The sequence below is a fragment of the Melospiza georgiana genome, chromosome 15, assembly GCF_028018845.1.
Source record: "Melospiza georgiana isolate bMelGeo1 chromosome 15, bMelGeo1.pri, whole genome shotgun sequence".
NCBI lineage: Eukaryota > Metazoa > Chordata > Aves > Passeriformes > Passerellidae > Melospiza > Melospiza georgiana.
In genome coordinates this window covers 7931798-7949160 of record NC_080444.1, presented here as the reverse complement: position 1 = coordinate 7949160, position 17363 = coordinate 7931798, and the positions used below count along the sequence as shown (strand labels likewise).

The 17363-nt window shown below is 43.5% G+C and overlaps 1 protein-coding gene across 2 annotated transcripts; it reads right to left on the bottom strand.

Moving 5' to 3' along the window:
• Window positions 1–2035: 2035 nt before the first annotated feature.
• On the bottom strand, window positions 2036–11147 carry NME5 (NME/NM23 family member 5). 2 transcript variants are annotated; one of them, XM_058034761.1, is made up of 7 exons: window positions 11054–11147; window positions 10009–10049; window positions 9741–9907; window positions 8160–8365; window positions 7694–7794; window positions 6579–6697; window positions 2036–3661 (listed from the first exon to the last, which is right to left on the bottom strand). In XM_058034761.1, the coding sequence occupies exons 3-7, from the start codon at window positions 9867–9869 to the stop codon at window positions 3575–3577; spliced, it is 642 nt and encodes a 213-aa protein (XP_057890744.1). In that variant the 5' UTR covers window positions 9870–9907; window positions 10009–10049; window positions 11054–11147; the 3' UTR covers window positions 2036–3574. The 2 variants fall into 2 exon arrangements, with proteins under 2 accessions (XP_057890744.1, XP_057890743.1); XM_058034760.1 differs by lacking the exon at window positions 11054–11147 and having other exon boundaries at window positions 10009–10498.
• Between the last annotated feature and the right edge of the window lie 6216 nt (window positions 11148–17363).

Here is a 17363-nt window from a genome sequence, read left to right as displayed (position 1 = left end):
AGCCCTAAAACACTCACAAGCACTGAACTGAATTCTCCATCCTTCAGTGCTACCATTATTAGAGTATCATTCACCCACTTGTCTGCAAACTGCCTTCTTCTCCCACCAGCTGCTCTGTCTCACAACAATACCTCATTTCTGGCTCAGAAGACCAACAAGAAGCTCTCCCCTGAGCTTTGGCAGTGTCCCCACGATCACTTGGCAGGAGGCAGCAAGACAATGGTGTGACAGGCATCCCCCAAGGAGACTGCACACATCAGTCACTGCTGCTGACACGCTCCACACCCGGAGGAGCTCCTCCACACCAGGGGAGGTTTCTGGGTGCAGGCAGCTGCTCCTGATGGACCATCCTAAAGCACCAGGTTTTCCTGTTTCACCAACAGCAGAACCGGGAAGATCCTCTTTGCTCTGATGGTGCTGGTGACACTGCCACGCTGGCTTGTGCCAAGTCTGCTTGAGTAAAGCAAATCATGTAATGAGTAGAGAGGACTGAAGTCCTATTTCTAGTCCAAGGACAAATCTACTAAAAGGAAATGGCACTGCAAAAACAATTGCAAGTTATCTCTTTATGATGATCTTTATATGATGTGCAAAAAGTCTTTCCAACAACAACAACAACAAAAATTCTCTTCTGATTTTGTTTTTTAAAAGAAAACTGAAGAACCACTCTCACATTTTCAGAGGATGAGCTGTTGTTGGGTACCACCAAAAATAGCCAACATTTACTGTGCAGAACACAAATCATCTTGATCTGAATACTCTGAATGACTGAACACTGACCCTCATCAACTGTTTAAAGGATGGTCAGGATTAATAGCTTAAATAAAGGAATAAACACAAATCTTCTCTTCTTTTCCTACATGACAAAAGCAGGAGTTTGCAAATCTCCATGAAACAATCTTAAATTTCCTGAATGACAATCCCAAGCTCTGGCCAGGGACTCATTTCTGAAGCCTGGCACGCTGGATTGCTCTGATAGATGCAGGCAATGGGAAACTGCCTTTGGCTGAGGCTTCTGCCATCTCTAAAGTACATCCAAGGTTCCTGGCAGTTTAACTCTTCCTGAAGATAATAAATCTCTTGTGAGACAGGAAGGCTGAACAATCACATACTTCAAGCCTAGCTCAATCTGTATAGTTCCAAGAACAACTTCCAGTGCAGGTGATAGCAAGCATATGATAAGCAAAGTTCCAGGAGGAGCTCTGTTGAAAAAACAGAATTATGGGAAACAGACTGAACTACTCATTGTATGGACACAGATCCATTCCAGCACTCAGGCAGTAAAACTAAAATGAACTCCCTCAAAGCTAAAAATGCCCAATAGAACTCAAAAGGCAAGGTAATTATTTTGGTTTGACAGAGGGAGAGGAGAGGTCACTCGTTCCCACAGAGAATATCTCACCTTGCTGACATTGAATGGAAACACAGCTTTCAGTCAATCTGGGCTTTTCCCCAAAGCTCCATTTTCTGTGCTACAGATTTATAACCCTGGCCAAGCCTGTACCACTCAGGGTTAAATAAAAAACTCAAAGTCCATGAGAAATGTAGCAGCACATGCCCCAGCAGCCTCTCCTGTGGTGTCACAGCTCCCCCCACGGGATCAGGCTGCTCTGCCACTGCACATTCCCGGCACTGACCCTCTGCCCACATCCCTGTTAATGCAGGTTCCTCAGATCTCAGCTGATCAATGCTTGTCCTGTGTGCAGGGACACAGGGACTCAGGATGGCACCCATGGGATAAAGGCAGCTTCTCTCTTTCCACCTTTTCCTTAGGCAAATGGAAGCAAACACCAGCCAGCAATTGAGGGTGTTAGCTCCAACAGGAGAGAATAATTCCATGAGAGATGAACACCTGAATGACAGAGTCTGTACTGTGTGGGTGACAAAGGTGACATTTGCAACACCAGCTGCTCTTGTCCTTGCTCCCACCCCCCGGGTAAGGACCCACCTATTCTCATCCAACATAACACAGCTCTGGCATAAAAACAAAACTGAAAACTCCAGCAGGAACATTAAAGATGCATTTATTGTCAAACAGTAGCACATCAAAATAAGCAGGCAAATGTCGTAGTAACTAACCAAATACAGGGGAATGCCTTGCGAATTCACCAAGTTTTGGTTTCTGACATCTTCAGAAAATATATTTTTTTCTTTGGCTGACAGGAAACCACAAAGCACAACCGTCCTGTAATTGGAGCAATCAGACACATATGGGGACAATAATTATAGGCAAAATAAACTGGTTGAAAACAGATCTATTTACTGTATTTCTAACCACCTCATACTTTTATTCTTCATTATTTGAGGGTTTGAGCTTTCTTTTTTTTTCCTTATCTTGGCAGTCTCAAGATTTTTAGGTTTTGGAACTGTAGGGACCAGTTTATAAATGTTTGTTATCTGGGCTGGCAATAGTGGCTTGTTCCACTGAGAAGATAAACAATTCACTTCAACAAAGTTTGATGTTACTGAAAAATGACTTATGTTTCTCATAATTACTCAAATTGGGGAAGCAAGTTTTTTCATGAAACAAATTATGAAATTGCTTGTTTGTTTAGTATTAGTCAAGCATACTCTTATTTCAGAGTTATGAAAATTACAGTTTTCTTCATTATAGCCAGTCAAACCATAAGATACAAAGCTTGAAGTTAACAGTATAAGTACAGCTCTTTGAAGAAAATGAAAAAGCCCCACATCCCCAAAAAACAGTTTAGTTACTTCATAAAGGAAATAGCGTGGGATTAACCCATTGGAAGAGCACTCTTGTGAAATTCTTCAACAGAACACATGAAAGTTTGAGAAAAACAGAAATTTGTGTACATTTAGGAGCAGGAGAACACAGAAAACACTCTTAAGGTGAGCTGTTCCAATTAAGCACCTTTATTGCAAACAAATGTTGGAAGACAACCTTAGAACTTGACTAAAATACATCTTCTTGTTATTTATAGTCCCTGAGCCCTTTGCCACTGAGATGGGAAAGGTGCATTGAATGTACCTTCAAATAAATCCTTCAGATTACATTCTGACAATATACATCAGACTTCAGTGAATCATCTTCAAGGACAACCTTAGCTGGGTGATGTCATCGGCAATTGAAATTCCAAAGTTGCTAACATGCCTCCAGTGATTGCTTTCTACATTATATCCAAGTACCTCCCTTCATAACTGCATTTATGCTAAAAAATTGCTGAAACACAACCCTTGGCATTGCAAAGCACAGGCCAGGTGGACTTCATTTGGGAATCCACACTGCTGTAAATGATTTTGTTCTCCCACACAGCCAAACTAAGAAAAATGTGGACAACAGCAGTAAGTCACAACCACTGAGAACATTGTCTTTTTCTAATCACCCAGTGCAATAAATTTATTGTGTAATTCTACATTCCCTCTGTCAGTAGAGAAGGTATTAGAACCACTACATCCTGGCTAAGTGTAGGGTTATTTATCCCATGAGGACACAAGCAGTTATGACAAATGCATTTACTTTAGACAGAGGTGGTTATGGAGTCAAAGGACACACCAAAAATGACAACACACATCTGTAACTTGGAATGGGTGAGATGGTTTCCCCAAGCTCTCACTGCTGATGCTCTTGCTGAGAGACATGATACTGTAGCTTAGGTTTGTTAGGGTTGTGTTCAATCAGCCAGTCAGCAAGCCAAATCTGTGAACAAAAAACAAAAAAACCCAAATGTTTTCAGCTTTCTGTTGCTTTCTATGAAGTTTATAGCAGAATATTATAAAAGCATTATTATATATAAAGGCATTATTTGAAAGCTCTGCTACAGATACTCTCCTACTGTGCTACAAAATTCAGCCCTTTTAGAAAGAAATGGACATGCAGATAACCTGTTTTTTAAAAATGTTTTATTAAATCTTCCCAGCCTACACTGCTTTTGAACAATGCACCATGACCTATAGAAGACAACTTGTCCTGGCAATGTTTATCTCTGTGAAAGTATAAGACCATTACAGCCATAGTTCAAATAATTCAGCCAGCTCTGTTCTGGAATGCTGCTGTACAATATGCATGAAACTGCTTAATGAAATATTACTGCTGACAACACTCAGAGATACTTAATTCACTAAGAGTGCCAGCCTTCTGCACTGAATCACCTTACAGTACCTAAAACATAAAACCCAAACATGGCTGCTTTTTGAAATTCATCTTTTAAGTTTTCCAGCATTGTACTTAAATGAGAATGTGGGAGGCAGGAATGTCTTGGGTCCTAATTCCCTCTGCCAGTCTGGGCCTGGCCTGAGGCAAATTAACCTTCTGCCTCGATTTCTCCACTTGTAAAGCAAAGTTTTTAACACATCCTTATTTACTTCACAAGGCTGTTGACAACTGGTTTCTGGAATGCTGAGAACAACAAACTTCATAGCACACTGTGAAGAAAGAGCTGACAGAACAGCAGACAGGCAAGGTAAGCAACACTCTGCTTTTACTACCACGAATTAAAGGTTTGCAAAGGGAGAGCCAAGCTGAGCACTAGGACAGGTAAAACAACAGCACAGTAGTAAGAACCCAAGACAGAAATGGAAAACAAACAAAATAGCCCAAAACACAAAACTCCTTAGGAAAGCTACTTTGGAAAAAAAGAAATCTTCAAATCATTTGAACCAAATAAATTTATCCTGTATTGCTTAAGGAACTGGTTGAGAGAACCTTTGTGCTGACAGCAAGTATTTCTGAGTGCACAGACACTTTCTGATGTCATCTGCAAAATGAGAGGAAAGAAGAAAAGGATACTGGAAAAAAAGCATCCCAACAGTCTCCCTGTAAGCCACCTAGCAGAACACAAACTGAACAGCAACAGGCAATATTTATTTCTGAAGCAGTATCAAATCAACACTATTTTCCTTCTGTTACAAGGTCACAGACATTATGGACAACAAAGAAGATGCAAATAGAATGTTTTTAGCAAAGCTGCTGTCACTGCTTCATCCAGCTTTCTTACAAGCAAGGAAGGAAAGCACTGTCTCAATGATAGAGAAATATACTGTTAGATACCTCATAATTGACTAGAAAATTGTGCTAAGAATGCAGATTAACTGGAAGGCAAAACAATGAGTTAGAAAGATGGGACATTATGGGAACAACAAAAAAATCAGTATTTAATAAAGAGAAGACTGAAGGGAAAGAAAATGAGAATACTCTTCAAATATGCAATAGGTTGCTTAAAAAAAGATATTACATTGTCTCCAATGTCTTTTGGGGATAGTAAAAGGAAGAAAAGATAATGGGCTTAAAATTGGAGCCAGGAGATTTAGGCTATCTTTTAGTGAAAGCTTTGAACAAGTATAATTAAGCACTGAAACAGATTGCCTGGGGAGACTGTAGATTCTCCATCATTTGGAGTGCTAAACCACAGGCCAGACACACATTTGTTAGGAATAGTTACAATTGGTTTGGCCTTTGGGCAAAGGAATGGACTTTATCGGTTTTCTAGATTTCTATGGTAACAGTGCCAGACATACAGATAAAGTGAACAGGTTACAGAGCTGGAACAATCAAAGTACATTAAACATGGCCTTATGTATATCACATAGTTCATAGGAACATCCCAAGTGATTTTCAAGGCTTTTTTCTGAAAAATATCCTTTAGAAAAATGCAGTGTTGACTATAAATGTGATAATGATGTAAAATCATTACATTGGTTGCTGTACAACTGCCAGCAACTTGCACATTAATTATCTGCATGCTTAAATAACTACTGGTGTGAATGACTGGAGCTTTAACAAAGATACATTAACCACGTTTCTCCAGATGTAAGAAAACTGATTTTGTTTAGGGACTTTTAACACGCTCTTGTGTCACCTCTAACAAACAAATCAACTTACTGAAACCAAATAACAGAGTAGCTCATCAGCTGACAGCACAGTTCATCACCAGCAGAGCAGCTCTGCTGTGAGCAGGGAGTTACTGACAGCTGGTGAGTGCCTCCCAGTGTGGGATCTCAGCACCTCAGGACTGATGTGCAGAGTGACCGAGACCACCCTTGGGGGGCTCGGGAGTCCTGGAATGTTGCCAGAAGTGTCTGGTGGCTGGACTTTGATCCTGCACGGGAGACGACACCTGTATGAGGATGGGGGGATTTCACTGGGTGAATGGTGAAGGGATAAGTTAATTAGTGTGAAACACAGGGTTTAAGATTTCTGTACAGGGGGGTCTAAAGAAGTAATGGAGGAATTGGGGCGTGTCCTGTTCTTCTTCTTCTTGGCCTCCATCTTCTGTGGTGATGTTGGCACTTTGGGATTGGTTATTACTAAAAGTGCACTGGTTAATAAGGGTAGAAGGTATTGGGGAAAAATGATAAATATTGTATACATGATTTCGAGTATAAAGATAGGTGACCGCCCCGGGGGCTCTCAGTGTGCTCATGGCTGGCTGCTGTGCAGACTCTGTCAGGCCAAGAGAAAATCTTTTAGATAAACAATTAATAAACACCGAGACCGAGAAAAGATCTGAAGCCTCTTCTCGTCCTTTGAATTGCGGGCTGCCCAAGGCCACCCCGGGCCTTTCCAGGTCACCCAAACAGCCGAGAAACCGACATCCCAGAGTGGGCACTGCACGTACCATGGGCTCTGCTGGCTTCTCCTTGCACAGGGCAGTGAGCCCTGCCAGCAGCGTGGGCTTCACGTACAGGTTCAGGTAATCCCGAGCCCTCTGGCCAGTGGGGAGTGGCTCCAGGATTGCTGCAGGAGGAAGCACAGGTGTTAGAAAGCAGCCTCTGCAGTGATGAAACACAACATCCTTTCAAAGGTTGTAAATTTGTGAGCTGCTCTTTTCCTTAGTGAGTTAATAATACATCATGGGTTTTATAGCTTCTCCCACAACAAACTGCAAAGGAACTCCCTAAACTGCTTCACTCTGTCCCTGGGGTAATTGTGCTAATGATAGTCTATTATGAAAAGGGAGGAAGTCACATCATCTGGGGAAAACCTGAATCCTTGAAGATGCATTTGGGGCAGAAGACAAACAGTATATCCCTTGTTTAGCACTTTCTTCTTCCAGTGTGAAGCTGGTTTCTGGAGACCCTAAAAATCTCACCTTTAGTCTTGCTCTGATTGTCAGGGTGAGAAGAGACATGGTTTACACAACGGGTAAGGTTTGTAAGGAACTGCAACATCTTTTATAGAACTCCTGATACAACTGACAAAAAGTATCAGACACCTTTTTCTATCAGTTTCATGTGCACCTTTCTGTCAGAGCAAATCCTGTTACATTACAAACCAGAGATCCTCTTGCAGCCTTTCCAGGTTCTAGGGCCCTTTTCCTGGCACTTAACTTTGGAATTGCACTGTCATGTGAGCATCCAGCTGCTTTTGAATAGTAATTACTCAGCCTGAATCCAAGAAAAGAGTCAGTCTCTCAAGTCAACCGAGGCTGACTGTGCCAGAAACACTTGCTGGAGTGTAATAGCTTCCCATTTCTTCTCATTTACCAGCTTTGACTGCTCCAGTTCCCAGAGCAGAGTTTGAAAGGTGGAGGCAATCGCTGTAAATACACTGGCTCCTCAGACAGATTTTTGGTAAGCCTTCCATAGCAGAAAATGTCAGTTTATACATAAAGAGATCCTGTCAAACAAACCAACCCAACCTCTCCTAAATCAGTTGTATGTGGAGTCAGGGCAGGACAGGGAAGAGCTCCACACCCCCAGGACTGGCAGGGAGCCAACTGCCCCATTTTACCTTCTGGAAATATGAACCGAATTTCCTTCTCTGCTGAGGAGGTGCTGACACTGCCGTGGAGCCCATTTCTCAGCTCGTCAGTGCCATACAGAGCTCTTAAGCTGAAAACAAGGGAAATAACTGCTTGGAGGGCAACTGCAATCCCTTCCAAGTCTCTGCAGCCTGAGAGCACAGAAAAGCAATAGATATGGACCAATTAACAAGACATTGGCTTGCTGTTGCATTAAACATAAGCAGTAGCTACCTAAAATTTAATATTCATACATTCATAATTCCTCATAAAATAGGAGAACTTTACATACTAAAAAACAACAGTGAAAAGCTGTTGCAGAAAACTGAAGAGATAAGAAGCCTGTATCTGTACTGTACAAACAAACAAATAAATTTTATAAAATGAATTCTGGTCTCAATCCAAAGAATGACAAAATAATCCTACTGACTTGCCCAAGGCCAGCCAGTGAGTTACCTGTGAGGGTGAGTTATCCTGGCTCTTAGGCTGTTGGATGGTCCAAGCATTTCCTTCCAGTATGAGACTGCACAATTTCTAGCAAGAACCATAGCAACTATAGGACCAGAACTCATATAGGCTGTTAAATTAGGAAAAAACATTTTTCCAAATTGTTCTGCATAGAAGTTGCTACATTGCTCTGGGCTTAACTGGAGCTTCCGTTTCTATAAAGTGTAGAAGGAAAAAAAAAATTAAAACTGCTTGCTACATTGAAACAGGTTAGAGAATTAAAGGCAGCATAGAGTCCTCTCCTGCAGTCATATCTTCAAGTGAAGAACACAGAGTAACTTCTGAAATTCCTCTGATTCTGTCAGATAGGATCCTCTAGACAGAGAGTAACAAAGAGCAGAAGTTTTCCAAGCTAATTAAGGAAGAGCCCATTTGAGTAAGATGTGATTTTAGCCCAGGCAAACTACAGCCATCCCTAGCTGCCAGATGACAGAGCACTGTACAGGAAAAGTGAAGAGCATTACCAGGGCAGGATTTTATTACTCAGCTGCTTCAGCACAATGTTCTACTTTTAAACAAGTTTCTCTCCAGCCCACACTGTTTATTATGCAATTGTTCTATTTTTCATTCAGTGCTTTGTCCCAATAGCTGCCTGGCCTGCAGGTGGCCAGGATCAGGACAACTTTGGGAACTTATCAGAAACCACAGTCAACCAAAAAAAATTCAAAGTGCATTCTTTGAGCTCAAACTTGTACAACACAAGAGTTCCATATACTCAGAGTCGTAATAACTTTGGTGTCAAAAGTCACTGCGGACATCAGAAGACTCTACTAACATATTGCAATTAAATAAATAAATAATCGATTTTGTTTCATCTTCTGATGAGCAGGGGGGCTCCAGCCCAGGGAGCAACCTCATTAACTCTTCTGGAGTAGCTCCAAGAGATCCATAAATAAATAAATACAAATAATAAATGCACATAAATAAAACGGCCAGAGAGGTTAGGGAGGAAGTGAAAAAAACCAAAACAAAACAAAAAACAAAACAAGTCTTTGCAGGGAGGAGGAGGAGGGGGCCCTGCCGCCCACAGGTGCGAGGGAGCAGCGCCCCCCAGCGGCCGCCCGGGCAGGCATATTTAAATATTCATAAGCTCATTTCAATATTAATAAAGTCTATTTACTGTAAAAACAATGAAAACAAAAAATTAGCTAGGCTGCAACTGGCCAGCTATCGAATTCAATTAATTCTCTAATATCTTCTTGCACACTGCACAAAATCTTGCTAGATCTGAATTATATCCTCTCCAAAGAGTTGCATTGGAAAACTCACACATCTGTTCCATGTTTACTAAATCTGAGTTTATTAATAAAGTCAGTGTTTTCCTGTGGTCAGCAATATAGTTGGTCTGCTCCGTTCCATCCCATGCACCAAAAAGCATCTCCTTATAGAATCTGGCAGCAATGTTTAATGATATGAAGAACATGAATCGATTTTTGGGCACACAAGCTCTTAGTTACTGGCTTGCTTGCCAGAAAAATATTTTCCTGACTTATAAACTACAGCTATTTTCTCTGGAGCACAGCCTGTTACCTGGAGGATGCGGAATCCTGATCGGAGAATGACATCCTCTATTTCTTCTTCTTTATCAATGACATCTGGTTTGATGATAGCCAGAGTTCTCTCCACATAAATCTGAGGTTCAGGCATTAAGGCCTCCATCCTGGCTTCTATATTAGAATTCACTTGCCCCTTTTGTACTGCAATGACACCAGTACATGACATTTGGAATTTGTCTACTGCACAGTCACCTATGGTGACACTCACCATGTACTCCAGGAACAGAAAGGGTCACACCCACCTCACAAAATCCATGAGATGTTCTCTGGACAAGTTAGCACTCTGTAGTTCACATTCCCATTTTCAGTGCAGTGGCATTTTGTGGAAAATAAGGCCAAAATTTAATGTTGTTATTCACTAAGTTGGACAATGTATGAGGAGAGAGAGGCATTATCACACACCCTGATGTGGGCTCCCCGTGCTCCCACACCCTCCATCCACCATGGGCTCCTTCAAACCCCAAATCTGTATCCTCACACATGAGGTCTGTGGGTGGGACTAATGACTTGGAGCTGGTAATTCCTCAATGGTTATTTAATTCCTGTATTTAGAGGCTCCAGACAAAATGCTGGTTTTCTGACTGAGCAGACGCCCTGGCAAGCTGAGAGCACAGAATTGTGTTGAGAGTGGTGGAACCAGTGAGGGGGCTTCTGACAGACCTGTGTCCATTTGTAACCTTCTCACCAGGAAATGGTTTGGGTTGGGAGGGACCCTAAAGACCATCCAGTTCCACTCTGTTATGGGCAAGATCACCTTCCACTATCCCAGGTTGGTCCAATCCCCATCCCACCTGGCCTTGAACATTTCCATGGATGCAGCAGCCACAGCTTCACTGGACAATGTGTGCCAGGGCCTCATCACCCTCAAAGCCAAGAAGGGCTCCCCAGTATCCCACCTAACCCTGTCCTCTGTCAGTGGGAAGCCATTCACCCTTTTCCTGACTCTCCCTGTCCTGGTCGCAAGTCCCTCTCCAACTCTTTTGGAGCCCGTTTAGGCACTCGGACGGGGTCGAAGGTCTCCATGGAACCTTTGCCTCTCCAGGCTATACACACTCAGCTCTCTTAACCTTTCGGAGAGAACTGCGAGCGCAGGATGCTGCGGGGGATCCTGACGGAGCCTCAGAGAACGGCACACGATGGCACCTGCACCCTTCCCTCGCCCGCTGCCCACCGTGTCCCCACGCTCCCAGCCCTGGCTCTCTTCATCCGCCCTGCACCAGATCCACACACGCAGACCCTGCCTGGCTGCTCCCTGCTGCAAAGTCCGCTTGTAACCCCCAGATCCACCTGCCTTGGGGCCCGGCCCGGCTTTGCTATCGCGGTTGCTATCCCGGCCTCCGGGACTCCGCCGGACCCGCCGCCGTTGCCGGGCGATGGCGGGGCCGGCCCCAGACACAAGATGGCGCCCGCGGGCCTCGGCGGGGCGGGACGAAGATGGCGGCCGGGAGCAGCGCGGTGATGGCGGCGGAGGCGGAGCGCTCCTCAAGACCCGGGACGGCCGCGGGCTCTAAGCACACAACGGGAGACCGTGGCTGTCCCGGCATGGGCTGCGCGGTGGTGCGGGAATAAAGAGCGGAGTGCTGTGATCTCCGGGGCTCATCTCAAAAACCTCATTCCTCCCTGACAATAAAACCTTCATGTAGGTTTCACCTCACGCTCAGAACTGCTGAGGGAGCCACGCGCTCACAGCAAACGCTCGTGAAGCGACGTAGCGCGGTTTATTGGCGGGGAAAGAATAAAGGAAAAGCCAGCAGCCGTTCCAGATCATTTATCAGGGCTTGTGGGAAGCGTTCCTGCGGACGCGCCTGAGCAGCGGCGGCGGGCGGGAGCTCCCTCACAGCCGGAGCGCTGCCCCGAGCCACAGCTCTCTAATGGTGGCTCTCGGCACTGCGAGCCAATTACAGCGTCTCTCCGCGCCACTTCACGTTTAAAACAAAAAGGTGTAACGATCAGGAAACCCTCACCGTTCTGTGCGTTAAACCATCATGAGCTGGGCATTAAGAAGAGCTGGGGAGCCGCATTCTCTGGGGATTTTCCCCAAATTTTACCGCGCCGCGATGCCAACGCGTTTGCTGCCTACACATGCCCTATTTCCCCGGCTCTCTGGGGCTGTCCGCTGGCAGGAACTGCCTGTGCAGTGTCCGCTGTCCACCCACCATGACCCGTAGTGGCCCGGTGTCACCTCCCGTGCTTGTTTACCGGCGCTGCCGGTGGAGCCGGGCCAGCTGGCCCCGCGCTATCGGGGCGTGGGTGGGGAACGGCCCCGATAACCGCGGCGCTGCCAACGCCGCCCTGCTCCTCGCTCTCCCCCCGAGCCTCGGCCCCTCTCCTCCTCACCGTGTGCTCACCGAACTCTGCCATCCCCGGTGCTCGAACACCCGGGGCTCGCGGCTGACTTCAGCCTAAACTGTGCTCAGACCCTTGAGGTGACACTGACAAAGGGACACGGAGAAAACACATGTGTGCAGGCATTAAACTTTAATGGTATCACGCTCAAAAAGGCAAAGGAGGAAAGACAAAAAATCCCCTAGGATTTGGAGCCAGAGGTGCTGACACTTTGTGCCCTGGTTAGGTGAGGAAATAGCGAGTTTACAGCAAAAGCTGGTTTTAGTGTAAGAAAAGCCCATTTTGCCTTAACCTTTTACATGAGTAATGTGAATAATATAAATATAGAAACAAGAAATAAAAATATGCAGGTATTTCCTTGCAGTCAACTTGAAATATATTTAAAAACCGAAGACTGACATTCATAACCTTAAAAAAATAAGGGCTCCAATTGCACAAGACAAATTCAGATACAGGTTTTCCTTCACCAACATGCCCACGTGGCATTTGTTTCTTTAACCCTACCCAATATTTCATTTGAAGACATTGTAAACACTGCAACATCACAGAGATAATGGATAAACATGTTTTATTTTTAAGAAATGCTGATAGAAAGAGTTTTTAGTTTTTTAGTTTAGTTCAGAGTTAATTCTAGCAACTCATTTCTTTTCAAAGTCAATGAGCACAGGTCTGACAGCCTTTGCTTAAATTTAGCAGTTCAAAGGCTTCCTCTGCCTGCATGAACACTTCAGAATTATTGTTACATAAGAAATGTTGAATTTAATATCTGTGTTTCACTGTGAACGTGAATCTCCTGCAGTTTCTTTATTGTGTAATTTTTTTCCAGGCACCCAGGACACGAACCCCACAGCAGCACCTCCCAGGGCAGCCCCAGGCTCAGTTTGGGAGCAGGGCCCGCACAGCCCCTGCCCTCCCAGCTCCCCGGGCTGTGGCACAATTCCTCCCCTCGCTGTTTCCAGAAGCATTTCTGGAGGGCGGGGATGGTCTAATTTTAGTTCGGGAGAATCCTCCTCTCTCCAATGAGCGAGCGGCTGCATCTGGAGCTGCAGCCAATTACCCGGGTTTCCTCCTGCTGCACTTCCCACGATGGTTTAATAATGCAGAAGCACAAATTTAAAGTGGCCCCACACGTTAAGAGAAAATGACATTATGTGCTCCCTAACAAAGCTGCTCAACAGTAGTAGCATCTACAAGGTTTCTCTAAAGCCTTGGATTCCATAAACCTGCCCTTAAAACAATGTGTTAATATCATTATGTCTTTACAGTGCTTGAAATAATATTTCTGATAATTAAAAGGCTGGTCTGAAGCATCTTCCATAACCTCTGTAGGCCAGGATGTCCTTTTAGGAAAAGAAACAAAACAAAAATTATAATTACAATGCAGTGAACCAGTGCGGTTCTGAACACTTCTCAGGGCACAGCCTGGCTGCTGTATCTTATCTGTTAAGCGGTTTAACAAGCCTTAGTTGCCTCACTTATTTTTAGATGGCATGGAATATACGACCAAAAGATTGTGGCTGCAGGTGCATTTACATCCCAGCAACACCAGATAAGTAACAGCTTAAGGAAAAATATTATTTCAGAGCTTTGCCCTCTGATAGTGCAAGAAGGTGCAAAAACTAATGTCTTGCAGACTGTTAAAAAGGAAGGAAAGAAAACCAGAATGATGAAAATAAGCGAAGAAAAGCTAAAGAAGTAATACCAACTAGTAAAACTGAGTAAAAATGAAGCTTGCACATCTTTTAGCTTTGTTTGCATTTTGACATTAAGTAGAGAAAAATGTGTTTGCTCCAGCAGCAATGTTCTAACTACACACCACACATACAACCTTCAACCACCATGGGCTCTCTGTTCTTTATTTCTTTTCACGATGAACTGTCATACCTACCCACAGCACCAGCTTACCTTCACTGCTTGCTCCACCCATGCATTTCTTGCAGTGCAGGAAATCCTGTGATCAAGGCAACTTCCTCTCCCACATGCCTGCTCTCTCCATTTCTGCCTTCTCACAACTAAACAATTCTCCTTCTGCAGCTCATCTGCACGCTTGTAATCCCAGTGAGCTTTTCGTTGCTGCTGCTTAACCCTTGTCAAGCCCTCCTGTCTGTTTCCCTCTACTTGTTATCTCACCATTTTCTGTAAAGATAAAAGTGATAAAATATTCTCTTCATGCTTCTTCAGTCTACAAGTCTCTAAGTGGCAGTAGCAAAAATCTTATCAACATGTCTTCTGTAACTCCATCACTTGCCCTGATAACTTCACCCCATTTCATTTCCTGATCTTCCCAACACTCACTCCTTCATTTGTTCACAGCTTTAGTCATTCAGTCTGCTCTGATTCCTGGCACCCACAAAGATATGTTTGTCTCTTTTATCATTAAAAAAAAGGAAGAAGAAAAAAAGTGCCTTTGGTGTAAGTGCCTCTTGTCACCTGACAGGTTCTTCCAGTCACATCTCTTTGTCTCTTGTTGGGTTCTACCCTAAATCCCCATCAAACTTGGTTTTGCTTCCTCTTATCTGAAAGCTTCTCAATCCATTTTAAACCAATCTCTTGTTTGCCCTTCAGTCATATTTAGCATATCTAGCTCATGTCTCAGCTGTTTTTGCGGTTTTTCTCACTTTTCGCTTCTCCAGTCACTGTTTCAGCTTGGCTTGTCAGTCCCTTCTTCCCTTGTTTCCTTTTTCTGCAGGAGCATTGGTGAGCACTGTCCTTGATTCCCCTCCCTTCTCCAAGCTCACAGCTCAAGACCCCAATGTACCTTTTGTTTCACTCTGTAAAGACATCTCCTGTTTCCTGCAGCCCTACAACTGAATCCCACTACTGCCCTTTCAGATAAAACCTTCCTGCTTCCTGTGGCTCAGGAAGAGCTCCTGTGGGACACCTGTAGAGGTTGGGGCTGACAATTTATTTTCTATAAAACTCCTCCTCATCTGTATACAGACATTCTGTATAAACACTGCATACAGGTATCAGGCTTTCACCTAAACTTTAGAGCAAAAACATTTGTGTGTGTTTGCTGCTTCATTTGTTCTAGACAACGTTTAAAATAATGCTTGCTTGGATTATCCCTGAGGCCACTAAGCTCAGAGTGAAGTAGTCACTGTGATCCTACCACAATGAAGAAATTGATGTATTAATAAACCAATCAAAATCTTTTATCTAACAATTTAAAAGAGGCAATTGGTTAAATAATGCTTTTTTAAAGATATATTGTCAATTCCTAAAGACATCTTTTATTAATCTTAATTCCATGTAGCATAAGGAATCATTTTTGCCATACTTATTCTGAGCCATTACATTCAGTCCCATCATTAAAATATATGGGATTACTTGCACAGTTCTTGTTATTATTATTAATAAAATGTATTTATTTATGCTGTGCATAAAGACTAACTCAGACAGAAGTCTCCTATAATGTTTGATGTAGAGTAGGCAGTCTGTGACCTGAGATACAATCAACTTGACAGGCATAGGATGTGGGAAACAGAAATTACATCAAGATTTAAGGCAGTGGATATGTTGTTTCTCTCTCTCTCTTTTTTTTTTTTTTTTTCTTTTTTAGAAGAGAATCTAGAAAAATCAACAAAAGGGAAATAATGAGGAAATGGAGAGGATGGCCAAAAAATGAAGGAGGTAATTAAGATAGGTATGGGACAAAACTCGTATGAACAGACAGCAAGGGCAGGGCTTGGCATAAACTGCAAGTCTGATAGAACAGCAGAATTAGACCCAAGATCAGAAGGCCCATATGCAAGTAAAATTCAGTGGAATTTCAGTCAGCACCATGAGTAAACATAGCAATTACAGGATTAAAAAATGGCAAACAATGATAGTTTCTTTTTTCTCAGCAGTAAATGTGTCATATAGGGAGAATTACCACCCAAGAAGGTATGTGTGTACTTTTCTTTGATTAACCACAGGCTTTGAGTGGGGAGTGAAAAGCAAGACCAAAACCCAAGTCACAGCCCAGAGGAATTCTTTAAAATTACCTGTGGCATGATGGGGCCTGGTGAGACAAAAAATAATCACAACGACCCATATTCTCAAATTTCTCAGTCCTTGATGTCTAGATGCATAAAGAATGACTCTGTTAGTTGGGCCAGTCTCAGTTCTCAAACCAGGCTGCTTAGGCAGTCTACAACCACATGGTTATCCTGCTCTTGGATTTGGGACTCCAAAGGTCTAATCAAACAGCCATTAACATGGGAAAACTGGGAATCACAGAGAGCCCTGCCAGCTGGGGCTGCTGGAATTGTAACTGGAATTGCCAGGGTGGGAGATGGAGAGGGACCTGACCAGGAGAAATGGACAGTTGGAAAGGAGCAAGGCTTTAAAGAAAGCACTGTTAGTCAGAAACAGGAAAACACTTAACTAAGTGCCAGTGGTAGGGAAGGGTGAGACAGGTTTAGCAAAGCAAAAAAGAGAACTGGAGAAATGAAAAGAGAAGAGAAAGCAAAGGGAAATGTATGTAGAAGTCCTATTGAAATGACAGTCATTTACATTCTTAGCAAGACTGGGTAAAATACAAAGCAGATGTTATGGGCAGTGACTCTTGCAAGGAAATGAAGTTATAAATATGTAATCCAGAGCACTCAGGTTATGTCCATCAGCTGAGCCTGACAGACCCATGCCAAGTGCTGTAAATTTCATTTTATTCTCAGGTTCTGTAACTTGTAACTTCAGCTTGTAACTTCAGCACAGATGCATTTCTGCAGTCACCTGCCACAGCTGCATGCACAAAAGGCTGCAGAAAGAACCAGGGCAGGGAACCAGGGCAGGGGCATTCACTACTTCAGCCCTGCAGCCTCAGTGTGGCCTTGGCTCCTGTGCCTTAAACCCTTCCCTGGTGGGGAAATACCTCCTGTGGTATTTCCCCACCAGGCAGGCCATCAGCACAGGCTGAGGGAATGCACTGAGCTGACAGACAGATGGCTGTAATCACAAACCACATCTCTTTGGTACAGACCTGAGGGGTTTAAAATCTAAGCCAAAGCTGCTTGAAAAATCACAAGAAGCCTCCTTGCTGGATGTGGAGTAAGCTCCTCTGACATGGTATAAATTATGGTATCTTATAAAAAATTATTTGCTTCTAACATTCTATTAAAAGTTATATACAATGAAACAATATAAAAAGATGTTCTCATAAAGATGAGCATCTCTATCAGACAACATCTACAACATGTCCTGAAGACATTACAACTTTCAAGTGTACTGGCCCTGCTGTACTATCTTTACTGCCCTGACTTCATGG